The sequence below is a fragment of the Coenobita brevimanus genome, chromosome 96, assembly GCF_032717465.1.
Source record: "Coenobita brevimanus isolate Jiangsu-jjx chromosome 96, ASM3271746v2, whole genome shotgun sequence".
Classification (NCBI taxonomy): domain Eukaryota; kingdom Metazoa; phylum Arthropoda; class Malacostraca; order Decapoda; family Coenobitidae; genus Coenobita; species Coenobita brevimanus.
The window spans coordinates 11,449,945-11,471,379 of record NC_137049.1 but is presented as its reverse complement, the minus strand read 5'-3'; the positions used below and the strand labels follow the sequence as shown (position 1 = coordinate 11,471,379).

The 21,435-nt window shown below is 43.0% G+C and overlaps 1 protein-coding gene across 8 annotated transcripts in view; it reads left to right on the top strand.

The window, feature by feature from the left end:
* The window catches only part of LOC145413381 (uncharacterized), a 1,646,837-nt gene that overhangs the window by 1,400,105 nt on the left and 225,297 nt on the right, over positions 1-21,435 (top strand). For 6 of the 8 annotated variants that reach the window (XM_080283066.1, XM_080283067.1, XM_080283061.1 and 3 more), the window contains one exon: positions 18,972-19,028. The exons of 1 other annotated variant lie outside the window; for it this stretch is intronic. In XM_080283066.1, the coding sequence (XP_080139192.1) occupies positions 18,972-19,028 (57 nt within the window). The remainder of the gene's footprint in view (positions 1-18,971; positions 19,029-21,435) is intronic. One more of the 8 variants, XM_080283063.1, reaches the window with a different exon arrangement.

Genomic DNA, 21,435 nt, shown 5'->3' with positions numbered 1-21,435 from the left:
GTGGCACCTTACCCTTCTCAGCCTTAATTTTCACTGCTGAGCTATCAGCACTTCTGATAGCTCTTCAGTTCATCCTACCTGTAAGGTAATTAGTTTTAGCTCTTCGACATTTTAACTTTCCCCATCCCTTGGTGTTGAAAATTTTAGAAAACCACTTCCTCGTGGGTAACCATGACCAGAGAATTTCATTTTGCTAAGTGACAGTCCATGTTGGGCTGCAAGGAAACGAATGTGAAGATGAGGCAGCAACCACCCTTGATGCCTCTATCAGACCTCTGGCCAGAGAGTTTGTTTTGCTGAGTGTCAGCCTATGTAGGCCTGGAGGGAAATGAATGTGCATATGAGGCAGCAAGGGCAGCACCTACCCTTGGTGCCTTTATCAGACCTCCACCTTATAGAGATTGCTTCCCTGTGATTAAAGCTGCTGCCTGGACCTCCTGGCGGCATGCGTGGGATACATTTTCTGTTCCAAGCAAACTGCAGGAGGTGACAGTGGTAGTTAGTCCATGGACCTATACAGCAATGCCCTGTCACTGGGAAGGTGCCATGATCTGCCGGTGGATTGATCATACACGCATGACATAATGCCATCTCCTTGAGGGAAGACTCTTTTTATTGTGAAAACTATGTGGACCCATGTAATAACCGAAATGAAACTTAACAAATTAATCACAGGTCTGGCTGAGATTCGATCTCAGGCTTCCGTGTTCCAAATGTGCGCACATTACCACTGAGCCAAACACAAGTTCCCTGCTTTGCCTTTTTTTTTTTTTTTTTTTTTTTTTTTTTTTTTTTAAGGGAGGAAGTAGGAGAAGAGAGGAAGAGAAGAGTTGGGGAAAAACAGAAGGAAAGTTGGAGAGTAACAGTTGGTGGGCTGACCACCTAGCTTTTTTTTTTTTTTTTTTTTTTTAGTGTCATTGTTTGGGTAGAAGTTCAACTGGGTAATGAGTTTTATTTGTTTTTTCTTCTTTTAAATGATAGTGTTTGATAATTATATTGTTGGTATTTACAGGTTCGTTGGAATATTTGTGTTATTTGGTTCTTTAATTTTAATTCTTTATGTAGTCTCTCTGAATTTCGTTGACATCGGTGTTATTTTATTTATTTATTTATTTATTTTTTTTGGGTTATTAACCCTCTTACTGTCAGTCTGTGAGTATATGTGGTATTTTGTTATGTTGTAAGCTAGCTAGCTAGGTGTATAGTGGTAGTGGTTCGACGTTGATTAGTTTTAGACTGCTGGGAAAGTTTCTGTTTATATTTCTGGTGTTGTTAAGTTGTTGCTGTATTCTGTTAAAGGCCTCATTGTCCCGGTTCTCTATTTTTCGCCAAATTTTCTTTGCCTGTTTATGCAGTCGTATATTAACTGGGTCTATTTTTGTCACTGCATGTAGCTCCTGGGTGTTGTGTGTGTAGGGGTATCTTGTGTTTGTTGCGAATCGTATTGCTTTGTTTTGTATTCTTTGTAACTGCAGCAGCTGTGTTTTACTGAGTGTGTGTGTAGGAATTGGTGGGTAATCTAGAACCGGGAGAACTAGGGCCTTTATTAGGTGTATTTTTAGTCTTATGGTTAATTCTTTAAATCTGTATAGTTTTGTTAGTGCATGGCTGGCTTTCCCTATTCTTTCTTTGATCTGGGCAGTGTATCCATTTTTTGTTATTATAAGACCTAATATTTTCCCAGCATTACTGAATTCAGTTGGCTCATTGTTGATGACGAGTGAGGGGTTAAACCTTGAGTCCAGTGCAATGATGGTAAATTTGTTAGTGTTGGTTTTAATTTTTCATTTGCTTTCATAATCATTAATTATTTCAATTTCTCTTTCTGTTTGTCTGTTTATCATATTTTTGGATTTTCCCCTGTAGGGGATTATTTGCGTGATATCATCTGCGTAACTTATGTTTAGGCCTTTGTTAGGAGGGGGAGTGTCTCTTGTGTATAGTGTGAATAGTGCTGGGGACAGGACACTGCCCTGGGGGACCCCACAGCTAAGACCGAATCTGTCACCCAGGAAGGAACCAACTCTTACCCTTGCACCCCTGCCATCAAGGAAGTTGCAGAGCAACTTTTCCAGAATGACAGGAAGTCCCAAGTGCAGGATCTTGTACTTTTTGCCTCCAGGCAATGCAGGCTTTTATAGGTCCCATTACATCACTTTCCTCCTCTTGGTAAATAATGTAGCAAGTTTCGAACACACACAGTAGTGTAGCAATTGAGGCCACCACTGGGGATGCTATGGACCTCACCAAACAGGTCGTCCCCAGGAAGTAAGGACTAGGATGCCGTCAGCTAACCAGCAACATTATTTTTCCTCCAAGCCTCGCCTCACATCCCATACCGCTGCCAACCAATCCAACCAATGTAATAGCTGAACTGAAACTTAACAAATTAATCACTGGTCAGGCTGAGATTTGATCTCAGGCCCCCACGCTCCAAACGCACGTACGTTACCACTGAGCCAAACAGATGATCCCTGCTTTGCCTCTGGGAAACATGAGCTTTTATAGACCCCATTACACTCATTGACCGTGCAGTGCCTTTTATTTGAGTGTCTCAATCTGGGATAGGGTCTTACCTTCTCTCCTCAGTCCTTGGAGAGGAGGTGTGTATGACAGGTGGAACTTCCCTCTTGTTGGTTGTGGAAGTAGGTTTCCTCAGACAATTTAATTTTTATGCCTAGTTTTTACTGTTGTTGTTTTACGTGTATGAATAATTGTACGGTGTGTCTTTGATGTAGTTTATGAACTTTAATGCCAGATGACTACTGTAATATGTGTTATGTATATATTTTTGTTATCTTTGTTCTGCTTTTACTTCTATTGTATGGCGGCAGTGACCCCTGTCATTACGCTGCCACGATTTTGTTAATTTAACAATCAGTGAGCGAGTCATGGGCATGGCCTTCTTGTTGGGTTGCTGTAGGTAGGCCAATTGTTAGCATTTCTGCTGGAATGACATGATCATATCCTGGATGTTGACATCTGCCCATGGTGGGGCTCTGGTAGAAGCTGGATGTAAAGTCTCCCTGGTGAGGTCCATGTGGTGCAAGATAAATTCTGTTAGAAATGAATTGGCAATGCTAGTGAATGCTGAACGTCCAGCAAAGTCATTAACTAATGGCATGCTCTCATTGCTTAATCAGTTACCTTATGGGCACTGGGCAAGGAATTGACTGCACATCCCCTAAGTACACATGAGAGATCCATTAGGGCTGTGGGATTATGACTTTCGAAGAGTTTGTTGCAACTGAAGCCAGCCCCTTAGTAACAGTCGATATCAATATAGAAGGAGCCATGACAACCATGGCTTCAACTCATATTGTGTAATCTGCATCAGACAGTCTCTTGTTTATGGTAGGGTGCAGAAGTGGTAAACCTGGGAGAGATTTAAGCTTTGGAGTAATCAAGAACTTCAGCGCTTTGGAGAAGAGTGAGTCTGATTCTAATTTCTTCAACTAGTCCCAATAGATTGTTGTAGATGGTGGAGTTTTGAATGACTGGGAAGGGAAGCCTGTAGATTCAGTGTAAGCTAATCAAAAAAAGGCCTCTTAATTTGATCCCATTCTTCCCAGTTTACATCTGTATGTGTACAGACCTGTATGAAGTGCTATCCCTGGAAGTCATTTTTGACAAGAGTGTCAAGCATCACCAGCTATTCTTTCTGAATGTCCTCATTGGTATCAAAACAATGCCCTTTCAGCCTGATCTTCGTTTTTGGGAACAGAAAGAAGTCACAGGGGCCAAATCCGGCAAGTAAGGAGGGTGGGATATGATAGCCATGTTGTTCTTGGCCAAAAACTGCTGGGTGCTGAGCGCACTGTGAGTGTTGCCTTCTCACACCTTCACACAGTCCCACAGAACATCACAGCAGAAAGAGGAATTGACAGATTGGCCGGCTGGGACAAGTTATTTCTGCACAATCTCCTTGATAAAAAAAAAAAAAAACAATTAGCATGCTCTTGACATTGCTTTTCACATGTCTGGCTTTTTTAGGTCTTGGTGAGGCTGTCTGACCAAGAGATTGCTCACCAAATACTTGTTGAATCATTGTCAGGGTCTCTGTCGCATTTTTCCCAACGTGCACAAAATCTGATGCAGATTCACTGTTCCTTTTTTATATCCATTTCGAAAATTCCCAGACAGCACCTGCACGACAGCAAAACAAATGAGAGTCACCAATCCCCACATCTGCCTACTGTAGCTCCACGCCCCATGGCACACAGACTCACCATGCATATTAGTAGGCCAATTGTTATCTAGAGGCACATCGCGCTACTACAACCCGTTTAGGAGTCGTGATCCCAGTCTGGAAAATTTTGGATAGCACCTCATAATCCAGTGCTGTTGGATTTAAGGATATGAGTTCTGTGTTTTGGAGCTAAGAATAGAGTGCATTGGAGAACTCCAAGCTGCACTAGTTTATCGCCTACATCCGTTGTGAAGTCAGTGGATGCTCAGGCATGCTTTTGCAGCTCTCTTTTTGCTGCTGGTTTGCATTTGTAAATAATCCTGTCCATTGCCAGGGTTTCAACAGAAATGTTGGAATATATTCCCTGACGTGATTTTCCAGTCCATGAACTACTGTAATTAACCTGAAGCAGTATTGACCACCTGCCAGTTTGATGGAAAAGCTCACTATCCTTGAAGGAAAAGAAGACCTGGAACATGTACATCACCAGTCTCTTGCAAATCCTCAAATTCAGATGACTGGGAGCCGTATCCAAGTTGAGCTTCTTTTATTTCTCTGACTCTCCAGTTGAATCAGTCAACAACTGGCGAATCCTCTTGTGATGCAGTGCATACCATTTTCCTGGGGTGATTGGCCTCTGATTCATCTCATCCAAACACTTATGTCCAGAGAGAGGAGTGGATGATCAAGGTGTGTGTGTTTTGGTACTTGATGAGACACCTCAGTACTTGTTGCAGTATCTGACAAGGATCTCTGACGGTGACAAAACTTCTGGTGACAGTAGTAAATCTTGACAGGGAGTATAGGGCAGTAATGAATTGATTAAAATTCGTCTGATGCATTAACCCCTATACGATGGTTGACATGTATGCACGACAGGATTCAGGGCGCAGTTGACTTGCTATACCGCACTCACCTTCCCGCCACTGTTTCAGCACGGGACCATTTTCTGTGATACCTACAGGGTAGGTAGGACCCACAGATACCCCGCGGTTGCGTGGTTCAGTTTGTGCTCAGGAGTGGTAGTGAGAGGAACCATGTCATCTTCCTCGACGTCGTCCGATTCCGGTCCACTGTGTGAAGGGTCGATCGCCTCATTGATCTCCGCTAAAATCAAGCCCTTTGTGCCAGGGAAAGGGCTAAGTGATAGAGCCATAGGACGTGCCCTAGACGAAACTGTCTCCTTTAGAACACTTAGTGAGAGTATGTCGTCAGAGGGTAAACAAAGCTACCATGTGGAGAGCGAGCTCTCACGCCCTCCAACCCCTACTCGGTCTCTGACTTCTTCAGGAGGAAGGGACAGCCTACGAGAGTGATGATTTTGGTGATGAGGAGGCGCAAGATGACCCACGAGATCGGGAAAGTGGCCGTGGACCTGGCGAACATCTGCAAAAAAAAACGCCACAGAGCCATTTCCCCCCACACTTTCCCCGCCTGCTCCCCGATATATCTTCCTCCACCGCTCCCCCACACCTCAGCCTACCACTTCAAGGGCAGAATCTCCTCAACCAGGCCCAGAAGGAGTAGTATTTCCAAGACGGGCGCCTCGTGGTGATTCGCAGTGCCAAGCGTCTTCTATGGAAAGTTCCGCATCAGGTGAGTCATCACCTTCTTACTCCCCCACCTCTCCCTCTCCCTCTCCTTCCCCCCCCCCCGCCCGTGGCCGTGCACATGGTTATGCACGAGTGATGGGAAAATGCAGTGCAACTGCCAGATGGCCTGCTCTACCACGTGTCGGTAGAGTAGACACATTTGTGTGGGAGGATGGTGCCGGCTTTGAGCCGTCTGTGCCAGCATTTGATGAGGAGCGTGCAGGTGTTCAGGAGGATGCGCTTCCCCCCCAGGCCTTGGACTATTAGCATTCTGTTCAAAACCATTTTCACGACTGCAGTAATGCAGTACCTGGTGGATGAAATCAATTTCCACCAGGCCATGTGCGTGCATTAGCTGAACGTGCCTGCCAGCGAGAGCACGCACATGCGTGAATGGATACCTGTTGAGGTGGGGGAGATGTTTGTGTGGCTCGCCGTGACCATGCTGATGGCGCACGTAAAAAAACATGTGCTCCACGACTATTGGTCGGTGGATGAACTCATTGGCACGCCTGTCTTTGGCAGGTACATGGCCCATGATAGGTACCTGGCAATCCTGAGGTTCCTACACTTCAATCGAAATTATGGGCCTGCACCGAACGACAGGTGATGGAAAATAAGACCAATCCACACAGTGCTGAAAGAGTCATTCTCCAGGGTTTTCCATCCGTTCCAGAAACTGGTTACTGACGAGTCGCTGGTGTTAATCAGGGGCAGGCTTGCATTTATTAAGTATGTGCCATCAAAGCTTCACAGATTTGGCCTCAAATTCTTTGTGCTTTGTGACTGTAAAACTGGATATGTGCTGGATGTAATAGTTTACTCGGCAACAGATGTTGATATACCTAGCAATGATCCTCATGGATTCTCTGCATCAGTAGTGAAAGTGCTGATGGAAAGGTATTTCAACAGGCACCACATTCTGTATACCGACACAGCCCCGGCATTGACAAAGTATTTGCTTGATCATGGTACTGGGTCCTGTGAAACTGTTAGGGCCAACAGAAAGAATTTCCCAGTATTTCTGGCAAATACTGAGAAAGAAGCCCTTCTGACAAAGAAATGTGGGAACATGTTAGCCCTTCTCTGGCATCACAAGAGACGGGTTAACATGTTGTCTACAGTTCATAAGGGTGTGCTGGAGGAAACTGGTAAAACAGACTACAGGACCAGGGAACCCGTGGTAAAGCCAGATGCAGTCAACAATTACAATATCAACATGCGGCTGGTTGATAAATTGGACATGCAAATTGGTGAGGTCGATTGCCTACGTAAGTCCTGCAGGTGGTACAAGACGGTGTTCTTACACCTTCTTGATATTGCCGTCCTGAACAGTTTCGTACTGCTCAAGGAGCTTGTCGGGAAACCTCTCCATCTACGAGAGTTTGAGAGAGAGCTGGCACGCAAACCGCTTGAGCAATATTCAACTGCTCAGGTGACAGGTGCTAGGCGGGGGACAGCGGCTCCAGCGGACAGGCTCAGCTGTGCTGAGTATTTCCGTCGGCACAAGATTGTGGAGATTGAGAGAACCGCAGCAGGTCGTCTGGCATACAGACGGTGGCACGTCTGCTGCACAACCAAACGCCGTCCCCCAGCATGAAAAGAGATCTCGTACCAATGTGCAGAATGCAAGGTCCCCCTATGCCCCATATGCTTCTCAAAGTATCACTCCGAGCGTGAGTACTGAGCAGGTGTGTAGGGACGTGTAAATAGTGTACAGCAATGCACAAGTTAGTGTATTTTCATGAATGAGTGAAAAGTGTGATATTATGAGTGAAGTATAGTAAGTGCTAAGATGTAAGTCATTTATAATAAGTTCTACAAGTGCATGTAAGTGATTTATAGTAAGTGTAATTCAGAAACTGATACTGTGTATTGGATATTGGTTAGAAAATTATTGGAAATACTTTGCGTTTGCCTACGTGTTACCTGAAAGAAAACCACCTGTGAGCGGGCCACAAAGAACAATACTTGCTTGGCTATACCTAAATTATTTCACTCAGTATTCAGGGAGATTGTGACAGATATGAGCATCAGTGTATCTGTGATGTGAAGTACAAATTATGTTAATTGTGTAAAACATTTATATGATTTTCACAATAACCTTGATTAGTACAAAGCAGTCTGATTTACAGTACAAACAATTACCTCATACTCTACGATAATGCATGAAAGAGCAACAGCATTTACCTCTCAAAGTGCAATTACGCATAATCGTGATGTACAGTGCAGTTCTAAGTGTCATAGTAAGGGAGAAATATGATTATTTACGGAAGAAGTGGGTACAGAAAAACGAAGTAAAGGAGAAATATTCCTTACGAAAGAAGTGAGTACAGAAAAACGACGAGATATTTCCTTTCCCATACAGCTACGGTGCATATAGGCATAATGGAGAGGGCGGTTAATCCTTGGGTGAGCACATGAACCGGGCGATGACTCATTTTCACTTCGGTGAGTAAGGAGGAGTAGAAAAAACGCGTGGAATCTTCCGCATTCCATCCAAGGACGCACGGGTAGTGTTACAATCACCACTCCAGGCAGTGCTGCCAATGCTAGCCATCTGGGCCAAGGCCATGGCCAGTGGCGCGTGCTCTGGTCTGCGCGCCAAAACATGAAAAACCACTCGTCATCAACTCATCCTTACTCATCGACGGGACCACCTAGAGACCTCGGGATACTTCATTGGAAAGAAGAAGAGTTGTTGAGTCTTATGAACTTTCATTTGAATCTCTAGCTATTATAGTTTGCCAGATATAAGGGTTTGAAGTAAGGCTATTTTTCCCAAAATCTCGGAAATCCCCTGTAGGGAGGAGTGTGCAGCGGCCGGGAACCCCCCGGTGGCTAAGGGTTAATAAACTGGTATGCCTTATGAGGGTGAACACTTCATGCTAAGTTTGAACCTTTGGATAACTGACATGAGATTTCTTAATTACAGTATACTTTGTTATTAACTAGTGATGTACAAGCAGCTGCAGCTGAAGGACAAGAAGGTTGATTTATCAGGTGATGCAAATGGTATGGGCAGGAACTGACTGCCAAGAGCTCCCCTGATGGCCTAGAGAATGTCCTGATGTGAGCCACTTCTAGTTGAAGTCCTCCAGACTGGGCCGTAGTGTTTGGTATGAGCATTGTACACATGTCAAAAAAAGTATGATCTATCTATCTATTTACTGCCAGACGCCCTTAATCCCGTAAGGGATGGCCACAAACAAATCGTCTTCACTGCCCTGCTCCCAGCTTACACCTCCCTCTTTCATATACTTCTCCACTCCATCTCTCCATCTCATCTTTGGCCTCCCCCTCCCTCTGCCCCCCTCCACCTCACTCACATACACTGTCCTTGTCAGTCTCTCACTCTCCATCCTCTCCACATATCCAAAGTATGATTACCCTAATAAATAGGAGGAAATCACGTGGAGTGGAAACAATTTACTAGAAAGATCACCATACCTGTCACCCCCACACTATAATAGCAGCAAACTGGTAAGCATGCACTCACGAACAGTAGGAATCTGATGGAGCTGCTCCACACACTATCAGTTGATGCCTCTAGCTTCTCAGGGACCACTTTCTTGCTGAAGGCACAGTTATTTGGGTCAAGCAGGCTGTATGAGTAGCAAGTAGAATGAGGGAGGCAGTATGGGTGGTTACAGGGATCATATTGTGCCTTGCACCCTGAGTGTTGGCAATAGATTTTTGTGGGTCTTCTTGGTAATGCTATCTTCCTGTAATAAAATTTACAAGTGGAGATAAGGATTTAGTTAAGAAGAATTATTATTACTACTCTCATGGGGGAGATATAGTAGTAGAATGGATATGGAAGATGTGCAGATTGGCCTGGGAGGAAGGTAGAGTTCCGGAGGATTGGAAGTCAGGTGTAATTATTCCCCTGTACAAAGGAAAAAGATAAAAAGAAGTGTGTGGTAATCAAAGGGGCATCTGTCTTCTTAGTGTAATGGGAAAAGTATATGGTAGGATATTTATTGACAGAGTTAAGGAAATAACAGAGGAATTACTTGAAGAACAGGGATGTTTTAGGAAGGGAAGAGGTTGTGCATATCAGATAGTCATTCTTAAGACTTTAGTGGAAAATTTTCCAAGGGAAAGAAGTTGTATGTGGCCTTCATGGATTTGGAGAAAGCATATGACTTGGTGGATTGACAAGGAATGTGGAAAATATTAAGAACATATGGAGTCAATGGGAAGTTGCTGAATACCATGAAGAGTAAGTATAAGGGAGCTAAGGCTGTAGTGCGTGTGGATAGTGAACTGAGTGAATTTTTCTGTTTGAAGGTTGGATTGAAACAGGGATGTGTCATGTCCCCATGGTTGTTCAATCTGTATGTGGATGGGGTTATAAAAGAAGTACAAGGTAGGGCAGCGAATGTTGGAGTGACCCTAACGAGAGAGGGCACTGTCTGACTCACTTCTTCATTTCTGCAACATTCGCTGCCTTTCCTCTAAGTTTCGCTATGTTGAGCAGCACTTCTCCTCCTCTAACCTCACCTTCTTTTCGTAACTGAGACTCAGCTGTCTGAGGCAACTGACAGCAAACCCTTTTCTGTATTCTCCTACTTTATACCCATCACAAAGCCAGAGGTTGCTGTTGTGTATATGTATGCAACGACTTGTCTTGCGCTCGTGTTCCTGAACTTGATTCTTCTGAATCCTCTACTCTCTGGCTTTGGCTTTCCTGTCATTCTCTGACTGAATATATCTGCACTGTTTACTTATCCCCTAATTCTACTGACAATTAAAAATTCTTTGACTATCTTACTTTTACGATGGTACACTTTCTACCCATTTCTCCATTCTCTGAAATCTCCATTCTAGGAGATTTCAGTGTTCACCACTATCTTTGGCTCTCCTCTCCACCGGCTGAATAAGCCTACATCTTTTCTGTCCTTAATGACCTAGAGCAGCTTGTACAGCACCCTACCCCTATCCCTGACCATCTTGGAGAGAGCTCCATCATACTTGACCTCTTCCTTACAACTAATCCTTCTGCTAACGCTCTTAATCTTCCCTTTCCGTTGGGCTCCTGCGATCACAGCCTTATTACCTTAACCTGTCCTATCACTCTGGTCCAGCCTGTGGACCCTCCAAAGAAACGACGATTGTGGCAGTTTGGAGCTGCAGACTGGGAGGCCCTCAGGCAGTATTTCTTTGATTTTCCCTGGAATGATTATTGCTTCCATGGCCGAGAGCCATCTGAGTGTGCCTTGTGCATTACGGAGGTTATTCTCTCGGGCATGGAAGCTTACATTCCCTTCTCATATCCTTTGACTAATGCAAGAAATCCTTGGTTTAATCATGCTTGTTTTAACGCTATCCACAACAAGGAGAGGGCCTATAAAAGGTACCAGAGCCAACCCACCCCTGAATCACATCTTTTTTTATGTTTCTGCCTGGAATTGTGCTAAGTCTGTTCTTAGCTCTGCAAAAAATAATTTCATCTTTGCTAAATGCTCTCAACTCTCCAACTCGAATTCTTCCCCCTCCTTCTGGCACTGAGCCAAAAACCTTTCTAACAACTTTACCTCATCATCCTTCCCTCCTTTTTTCTACTCTGATGGCTCCGTAGCTATTTCTTCTACTGATAAAGCAGATCTCTTTACTCAGACTTTCTCTTCCAATTCCACCTTAGATGATTCCAGTGCTGTTCCTCCATCAATTCCCCCCTCTGACTTCCTCATGGCTGACATTAAAATGTCTTCGGCTGAAGTTTTTTCTGCCATCACTGGTCTCAATACTAACAAGGCATATGGGCCTGATGGAGTCCCTCCTGTTGTCCTCAAGAACTGTGGTCCTGTGCTTTCACCTGCCGAGGTAAACTCTTTCGCCTTTGTCTATCAACTTGTACCTTTCCTTCTTGCTTGAAGTTTGCTCTCATTCAGCCAGTCCCAAAGAAAGGTGACCAACCCTCTAACTATCGTCTAGTTGATTTAACATCCTGTGTCTCATAAGTCAATTTTAACAAAAAAATTTAAAGCATCTTTCCTATCACAACTTTCTTTCTGACCGTCAGTATGGGTTCCGTCAGGGACCCTGGTCATCCTCCTGGTCATCCTCCTTTCGGAACTTTGGCAAAAGCTTTGCCATTGCACTTGACATCTCAAAGGCTTTCGATCGAGTCTGGCATAAATCTTTAATTTCCAAACTGCCCTCTTACGGTTTCTATCCTTCTATCTATGCCTTCATCTTTAGCTTCCTTTCTGGCCGTTTTATTGCTGCTGTTGTAGACGGCCATCGCTGTTCTCCTAGATCTATCTAGTGTTCCTCAGGACTCTGTTCTATCACCAACTTTTTTCCATTTATTCATCAATGACCTTCTAAGCTGTACGCATAACCCTATCCACTCGTACGCTGATGATTCCACCATTCACCTTTCCATTTGGTTCCCGCAACGTCCATCTCAGCAGTTACTTCAACAAACAACAGATGAGGCTATGGCACACCTAATGTCTGACTTGGCACGTATCTCTGACTGGGGTAAAAATAATGTTGTTTTTAATGCATCAAAGACTCAGTTTTTACACCTATCCACCCCTCAAAATCTTCCACAGGAATACCTACTAATGTTTAATAATATCCAGTTCAATCCTGCATCATCCTTGAACATGCTTGGGGTTTCATTCATTCGGGACTTATCTTGGATAGATCATATTGCATATCTTATAAAATCTGCTTCCAAGAGACTAGATGTGCTAAGCCAACTCCGTAGCCTCTTTACCCCTACATAGTTGTTGACTTTATAAACGGGTTTTATTCATCCCTGTGTAGTCATGTGTGGGGAGGTTCCCTACATACAGCTGTCCTCAATAGGATGGAGTCAAAGACATTTCATCTCATTAACTCTCCTTCTCTTACTGGCTCCCTTCAACCTCTGTCTTTTCGCTGCACTGTTGCATCTATGTCTGTTTTCTATTGCTACTTCAATGGTCACTGCTCCTCTGAACTGTCTGCATCCCTCCACCTCTGTGACGGGTGCATCGCACCCATTTAGCAACAATCTCTCATCCCTTTTCTGTCCAACTCTCTAATGCAAGAGTTAACCGTTCTCCCAGTCTTTCATTTATGCAACGAGTCAACTCTGGAACTGTCTTCCCCTGGCTGTATTTCCTACTTCCTATGATCTCCAGTCTTTCAAATACAGTTTGTCCAGGCAGCTCGAAATGAACGGATCTTGAATTTGGCTTTTTTTTTTTTTTTCTTGGAAGGAACGGTTTGCTGGCTCCTGACCTTTGGTTCCTTCTACCTTGCATAAAAGAAAGCAGTCAGAACTGTCATGTAAACAATGCCAGAGTTCTACCGTCTTTGCCCAGCTCATGCTAACCAGAGCAGCTGAAATGGTGCCATGTTGTGAGAAACAAGGCCAAAAGAAATAAATGTGCAGCCCAAATGACCATGTAAACTAAGCTGTAGTGCTATCATGGTCCAACCTGTGCTAACCAGAGTGCTACACTGAGAGAAATAAGGTCGAAAGAGAAAATGTACAGCCTGAATCTCTGTATAAACATTGCCATACCACTATCATCTTGGCCCAGCCTGTGCTAACCTGAGTGGCTAAATCTGCACTACATTGAGAGAAACAAGGCTGAGATAGAAAATGAGCAAACAGATTGATATCAGCTGGCCATCAGATGGGGAAGGGTAACTTGCCGTTAGGCTGTAAGAAGAGGTTTGTTCTGTAGGGAAACCCAACTCAGAGAAGAGACGATGACAGAATGAAAGGGTCCAACAGTGAACCACCCTAGCAGAAAGGGGGAGGGGGAAGGATGGGACAAGGCGAACAACAAAACGTCATGAGCAATCCATGCCAAGCGGGGCCCATGCACATGTGCTACCGAGGGATATGCAGCAACGGAAAACTCCAAAACCTCCAAACACTCTAACACACACCACTAACCCAAAAGGGAGAAGGTAGAGAACTAGAACAGAGAGGGGGAAGCAAGAAAAAACAGCTGGAAGGAGAAAACGGAAAACGATGCCTTGAAGACAAGAGTGCCTGCTGAAAATAACCACAAAAGGAGGAGAAAACAGCTAGATCAACAACATACTTGTACATAAGAGACTCCATTACTTTCAGAAGGAGAGATGTTTTCCAGCCAGGAGCTCTAGAAAGAGGCCAAAACTAGTTGTCCAACCATGATGGTCCACACGACCAACGCGCTCAGCAAAAATGGATAATAGTTAACATACTGGACTGAGAGTGCTAGACACCACCCAGGGGTGTACTGTACTGATGCCAGTGTTCATAGGCTAACAGGAGGTTACACAGATTAAGTGCCTTCCCAATGACGTTTCTTACATCGAATTTCTTGTTCTACTGAGTGAATCTAGTCACCCAAGGTTACAGGGTGGCCTTGCCAAGAACCCTGTCTACAAGGCACTACATTCTGATGGGACTTGTAAATATAACCTTGTACAAAATAAGAGGTTACAGTTTGATGTATATCAGTATGTTCTGTACAGTATAAAGACAATCATTTAAGTATTATGTTTAGGTAGTTTATATACAGTAAGTGGATAAATTCACATTGTTACGAATGTTCAAGGGGAGTTTGAGATAATACCATTTAACTTGAAATTAATTAACATTGCAGCTTAACACGTACTTATTCACTGATCCCACTGGCAACCAATTTTTTAACCCGTCCTTGATGTGTTAACAGTGGTAATGATTTTTTCATTACCTATCAGATGTTACATGAAATTAAATGCATTTTCACCCCAAGGAATGCTATAGCAGCTATTAATGGATAGAGAGGACATTAAGTGACCATTTCAGTTCACTCCATTGTGCTTACTAGTGACAAAGAAAGAATATCAAGCTGTTGTAGTTTTTGAAAGATACAGGAGTGTAAATTGAAGAAACAATGTTTGGCTTCCAGAAACAGTACTCTCTCCAAAACCAGTATTCTTTGCTTCATTTGCCATTCTTTTGAAACATCTCATTTTCTGTCTGTTGATCTGTCTTTAGCCAGATGCTTAAGGAACAGGAGTCTGCAGACAAATTGTCTCCATGTCACCCTGTCCTTTGCCATTAGGCAGCTCTTTCTCCAACTCATAACCTCCTCACTCTTGTACTTCTCAAACCCCATCTCATTCTCCTTCCCCTCGTAACCCCCTCATTCATATACATCTCCACCCCATCCCCCCATCTCATTTTCATCCCTCCCCCCCTTCCCCTTCTCCTTTCCATCTCACTCATGTACTCTCCTAGTCAGTTTCCCATTTTCCATTCTTCCACATGGCCAAACAATCGTGAACGTATATCTCGTAAAGCTTTCTAGCTCATCTAACTCATAACCCTAAAAACTACTCTTCACCTATTCAGCTATTTATTTAGTGCTGTACAATTTGCATCATCTGTCTCAATTTTGCTTACAGTATTCTGATTCTGTTTTGTCGTGAGTATTCCTGGCCCTTTAAGAATTTTGTATGGTCTGTATATGAGTTATATATATATTTTTTCACCTAGGTTTGTCAAGAAGTAACAAGCAAAGCAACTGTTTTTCTCATCTAGGTGTTTCGTATGTCACAGCTACACATCGATATGGGGGAAAAAGCAAAGACCTACAAGCTGCCTTTAAGTCGGAAGGAACATACTGTAATGTGGTCGCAAGTGGTTAGAATTGAGAAGGTTCCAGAATACAGCAACGAGCTCAGTAAAATTGAGCCAAGATGTAGTGAAACTCTTAATCCCCTTTTTCTTAGCCTCATTGTGGTCCTGCCTTCCTTCACAGGATGGCTTTCTAAGTAACTGCTACATCAGCCTGTGCTGGAATATGTGGTTTACCCAGTGCATTTGAGTATCACGACCAAAGAGAATGGTTATTACAGTACTTGTGTTAAGTGCCTACATAGATCTTGTTATTAAACCCTGAACATGTCTTTTAGGTTTGGAGTTAGAAGTTGGCCACACACAAATGTCATAACAATCATGACTGATAGTACATTATCAATATCTTTCATTTTCAAAAGTTTGTTAACACTTTCCCCATTCTTTGGACACTCCGCCGCAGTAAAACTTAAATTTTTTTTGGACACCCCTGGGTGTGCGTGAGTCTGTTATGTAAGTTATGCTAACAAAAACGTAACTACCTCTGGATGTTTAGAAGATAACCTGAATCCAAAAAGCTCTTGAGAATCTGCATTAAAGGCTCTGACAGGAAGACAAGAATGGATTTGGGTGTTTTATTTAACCTTGCCAGATCCTGAAACTAATATTAGTTTCTTGTCACACAGTGACTGGGGACATCCAGTGGCCAGATCCATTGTTATACCATAGCTGAGGCTTGCATTGGCTCAGAAATTCAAACCTATTCCGTTCTTGCTACTCTTCCTACCCCAGTGATATCTAGGATTGTAGGATTGTTCTGGTGCTACATTTTGTCAGGAAAAGACCACCTGTATCTTTTTTCCTTGTTGACAGTGCTAGCCGGTCTTTATTATTGTATGCAAGTTACATATATCCTTCAAACCCTTCTCAGCATGAGTATTTCAGACTTTATCACAGTCTCTTGTGATGCAAGAGATACACCTCTTTACTGCTACTGGGTTTGGAATAAGAGCTGAAGAAATAGCTCCAAAGGGGCAAATTTGTCCCAAGGAACAATTTTGGAACAGTAGTTTTGTCAAGCTTCCATAGGGACAGCAAGATATGATCCTTCAAGGCAACACCCTACAAACTGCAATGTGGATAATGGGGCATAGAAGGAATGGATCTAGAGAGCCATAGATAGTCTTACCAGTTCCTCTTCCTTCACAATGCTTGTATTCTAACACACCAGGTGATACTGTACAATCTTATTAATGAAAACTGTTGAGTGAAAGCTCAGCTCCATTTCATTCTGCCAGCAGTCAAGGTGGTTTCTTCACACCTTCTCTGCCCAGTGGAGATGTGATACATGATGGCTTATTCCTTCCAAATGCTTCTGCAGCCTCCTTACATAAGAAATGTATGCTTATGGCTCTGCAAAATCTTGTTTTATATAACAAAATAGTTCTGGTGTTACATAAAATAATGTATCTAATACCATATGATGTACGAGGTTTGTCCAAAAAGAAACCGTACTTTTTAAATGGCGCACCAACTAGCAGGCATAGCATGATCGCGACAGGAGCACTGTGTCGCGGTGACTCTGAGCTTTAGTGTAACGCCAGCCCGGTAGCCGGATCACGCCAAGTCACTTAGTTATCGAGGTACAAGTGCTTGAGTGAATGTGTATTTAGTGCAATTGGTGAATTTTCTTCAATCTCTTCTAATATCTGAAATCAACAATCTTTCAGAGCATGTTTCAACTTTGGGAACAAAAAAAGGCCGCAGGGCCAAATCCAGAGAGTAGGGTGGCTGCGGGACAATAGTCAGCTAGTGCTTCACCACTAAGTCACAAATAAGGAGTGATGTGTGAACGGATGCACTGTCATGGTGCACCATCTGGGAGTTCTTTGTTTGCACCTCAGGCCTCTTCCTTCGTGCCTCCCTCAAACGCCTCACGACATGCAAGTAAACTCTCTATTGACTGATCACGTGGAACAAACTCATGAATGATGCCCCTCCAATGAAATAATACGGTCAACATCACCTTCACATTTGAATGACTCTGACTTGCACTTTTTGGCTGCGGTGACGATGGTCCAACCCATTGCAGTGACAGCCTTTTTGTTTTGACATTGTAGCCTTACACTCATGTTTCATCACCTGTTATGACACTTTTCAGAAAGTTTTCATCTGCTTTCCAACAAATCAAACAGCTCCTGGCTGACTGTAACACTGGTCTCTTTTTGCTCATCTGTCAGCAGATGTGGCACAAATTTTGAAGCAACACGATGCATCTTCAGGTTTTTGGTTAAAATTGTGTGGCATGAACTTAACAGATGCCTACTTCTTCAGAAACTTGACAGTCAGAAGATAATTTACATGGATCGCAGCACACACTTTCTGAACATGATTATCATCTGCTGACGTGGAAGGCTGCCCAGAATTGGGATCATCTTTGTTGGATGTTGTTCCCGATTTGAACCACTGTAACCACTTGTAACACTGTATAGCTGAAACAATCCTCCTCTTCAGCCTGTTGCAACATCTGAAGTCTCCATAATAGTTTTTTCTAATTTGAAACAGTTTCATGCTGACACATTGCTTTTCAAGATCCTTCATTGTTCATCTTGCAACAAATCGCCAAGTGCACTAAACACACGTCTACACAAATGCATTTACCTCGATGACTAAGGTACATGGCATGATGAGGCTAGTGTAAAGAAGGCCATACATGCACAGGCGAGCCCGTCCGGTGGCCTGAAGAGGCCGGCCCCGTTCAGGCAAACCTGGGCATATGTGGTTAGGGAACAGGCGCCTGCTCAGGCGGCGTGAGCAGTTGCCTTGGGATCTGTCGCGGACAGATTTTCGTGGTCAGACTCCGGTCGGGTTCAGGCAAACTGAGCGTGTGTGGGGTAGTGCAGGCCGTCAGGCGTCAGTCTTGTGTGTCAGTTGTGCGGGAGTCAGATGGGACAATTTACTCCTTCTCATCAACCAATTTTTTACCCATTTGGTCCGTTTTTTCCCCCTCTTTCTATTATTTGTAACATAGGCCGCGGTAACAGCCCCAATAGCATACAGCTCCAGGTCATCTGTGGGCAGCGGAGCGTCCATGGCCACCCTCACGCCACGGCGCTTCAATTGCAACTGAACTCGAGACGTGAGGCCGAATGAATCGTGTATGGGCACAGCATTGTTCGTTGAGGCCGGCCTCCTGAGGCCACCGGACGGGCTCGCCTTTGCGTGTATGGCCTGCTTAAGACTAAAATTCAGTCACCACTACACAGCGCTCTCGTCGTGAACGTGCTAACCTGGCTAGTTGATGCACAATTTAAAAAGTTTGGTTTCTCTTTGGACAGACCTCATGGAATATTTTTCTATGAATAAAAAAAAAAAAAAAACAACAGTGTGTGACAGCAGAGCACAGATGATTGCGAAAGCTGTATTGAAACATCTGGATATTAGGGCATGCTATGAAGTTTGAAGGATAGTAACTTCATGCCAGTTTATAATGGCAATATCATCTTTTGCAGTTATTTTCATCCTGCTACAGATATCATATATTTCAAAAATTTTACTTTCCAAACTATGCACTTCAGAGGTAGTTCTGTCACCATTATTAGACGAACATTTCGTATATTCCCAGGGGTGACCTTCCCACTGCCAGGTATGTAGGGCAGTGCAGTGCCATGGTCATAAGCTAGTAAGTGGTGTCAATCCAAGTTTGTGTGCGTGAAAGCGTGTATGTGTGTATGTGCACCAAATTACTGTGGCTTTGTGGTGGTGTGGTAACTCTGCCACAGTCACCACTTTTTATGCATACCTCACTTCTTCATACATACTTATGCACTGTACATATTTATGTGTGTACATGTGGCAGTGTATACTCATGTATTATAGTAGTCGCTTAGCAAATGCACCCACTTGCCCTAATATAGATATAATCCTCTTTATGGACGGGTTTCTTATTGTCTCATTAGTACATGTTCCCTTTTTAGCCATGCTATCAATCATCTGTGTTTTAATTTTTTTCTTGATGCACTTAAGTAAACTGTTATCTGCATTCACCAGTGATGAACTGAACCACATACAATAAATGTTAGTTCAACCAGGTAGCACTGACCATTCAGTTTACCTCAAATTATTTCAGAAATACCATTATAAATTAATGTATTTCTAAAGAATTCTGGATGGAATTTTGAATATATGTGTAGGGCTTGTGAAATTGTTTTTGTTATGTCAATAACTCATATATAACCTTGTAATGCAGGTTGAGAATATGGTATTGAAACCCTTGTCTTTGCCTGCCAGTGGTTCGAGGCAGATCAGCATCTTTCCATTTTTTTTTATTTGATGAATCGTTTTAAAACCATAGAAACTGAAGAAAAAAAAAACATAGAATGACTAAATATGCCCATATCTCATTATATCCCTCTTAAAAGTCCATGTGTTAAACGTCCTTGGCAGTGTTGTTGCCTTGGTGTGTACAGATTTTCTTTCATTATCATAATTTTTGTATGTGCTGACAACTTTCCTGGCCTGTGAATAGCTCAGAGATGCAGCGGTATTATGGCATGTCACCTGTTTCTAAATCTAAGAGAGGAAAAATTACAAATGTAAATTATGTGTCACTGCAGCAGTTTGACAAGTACTATAAGTATGTGAATGCAACTACATTTACATAGATTAAAGCTGTGGTCACACGAGGACATATTAGAACAACAGCACTCCGAAGGGCAATCGTAGGAGTAATCAAATTGTTTCAAACTTGGTCATGTGAGTTGCTCTGTCCCTGGAGAAAAAAGGGGGGATGGGGGGAGGCAAGGGATTGTCACCTTGCAAATGAGAGATCTTGCCTGTTAAGTCCTTTTGGTATCCATGTAGGTACAGCAATAAAAACAATGGAGCTGGAAGCCAATGAGTCTGCTGCTGTTTGGGGAATGTTAATGATCATGAAAAAGAAATGGAATGCTAAACGAAAGTGTTTGTAGACTTGCATGAGGTTTGCCAGAAAAGGGGAGTAAGAGCATCTATAAAAAAAAAAAAAAAATGGTCAGAGAGCTTGGTTTGGAGGGCCCAAAAATAATGAAGCAGGGGATACAACACTGCAAGCCTCAATATCTTCATTTGTTGAACCTTGTTTTCTCCTATTATTGAGAAATATGATATCAACACGACGATGTCATTGGTGATCGGTCATCCACAAGTGCTGTGGAGCAGCGGGCTCTTTTACAATATAATAGCTGGTCAAGCTATCCAGTGCATGCTATACCTGTGCTTTTAATGCCTTCTCTACAGGACATCTACTGCAGTCATAGTTAATATACTCCTTGTTCTCCTGAGTCCACACAATGCATGATAATTTAATAGCATTTTTTAAAATTTTTGTTTCAGCTAAATAAGGTAAATCTGGGGCAGACATCATGAAGCATTTAGCTGCAGTACATATATCTGTACCTTATCCCTTTGAGCCTTTGCCAGGCTATGCAATGAATATTCCTAAGATACAAGGCCACAACATCAACTTCAAGGTCACAGCATCAGCCAGGTTAACTGTCACCTCCCCAACATGTTACCTGAACTGTATTGTAGAGTACTGTATCTTACATTGTATGGGTACTGTTAGTAACCCCTGCTGAGACAATGCAGCATATCTAGGGAGGCAGCCAGCTGCTACATTATAATCAACCTGGATAGTGATGGACTAAAGACAGGGTGATCAGTGCTATAATAATGACTGATGAGCAATTCTCGCTCCTCCCGGAGTGCCTTATTCCACTCTCCTAGTCTTCCCTTGTATTTTAAAGGAATATTTGACACTGAGGATAACTCACAGTCTGGCCAACTAGACCCATCAGGTAGCAGATAAGGCATGGTAATGAAGGGGTTAAATTATTTGAGTATTATATAAAAAGAATATTAATAAAGCATACAACACTTATACATAAGAGCATGCACTACACTTTGTGTAATTTATTTTTTCATAATTATTCCCCAAACTCTAGAATTACAGTTCAGTTTACTGAATAAAAAATCAATTTGGGAAGCAAGAATTGCTTGAAACGTCATCAGGTGACCATGGCTTTAGCTGTTTTTAAATCATAAATAAT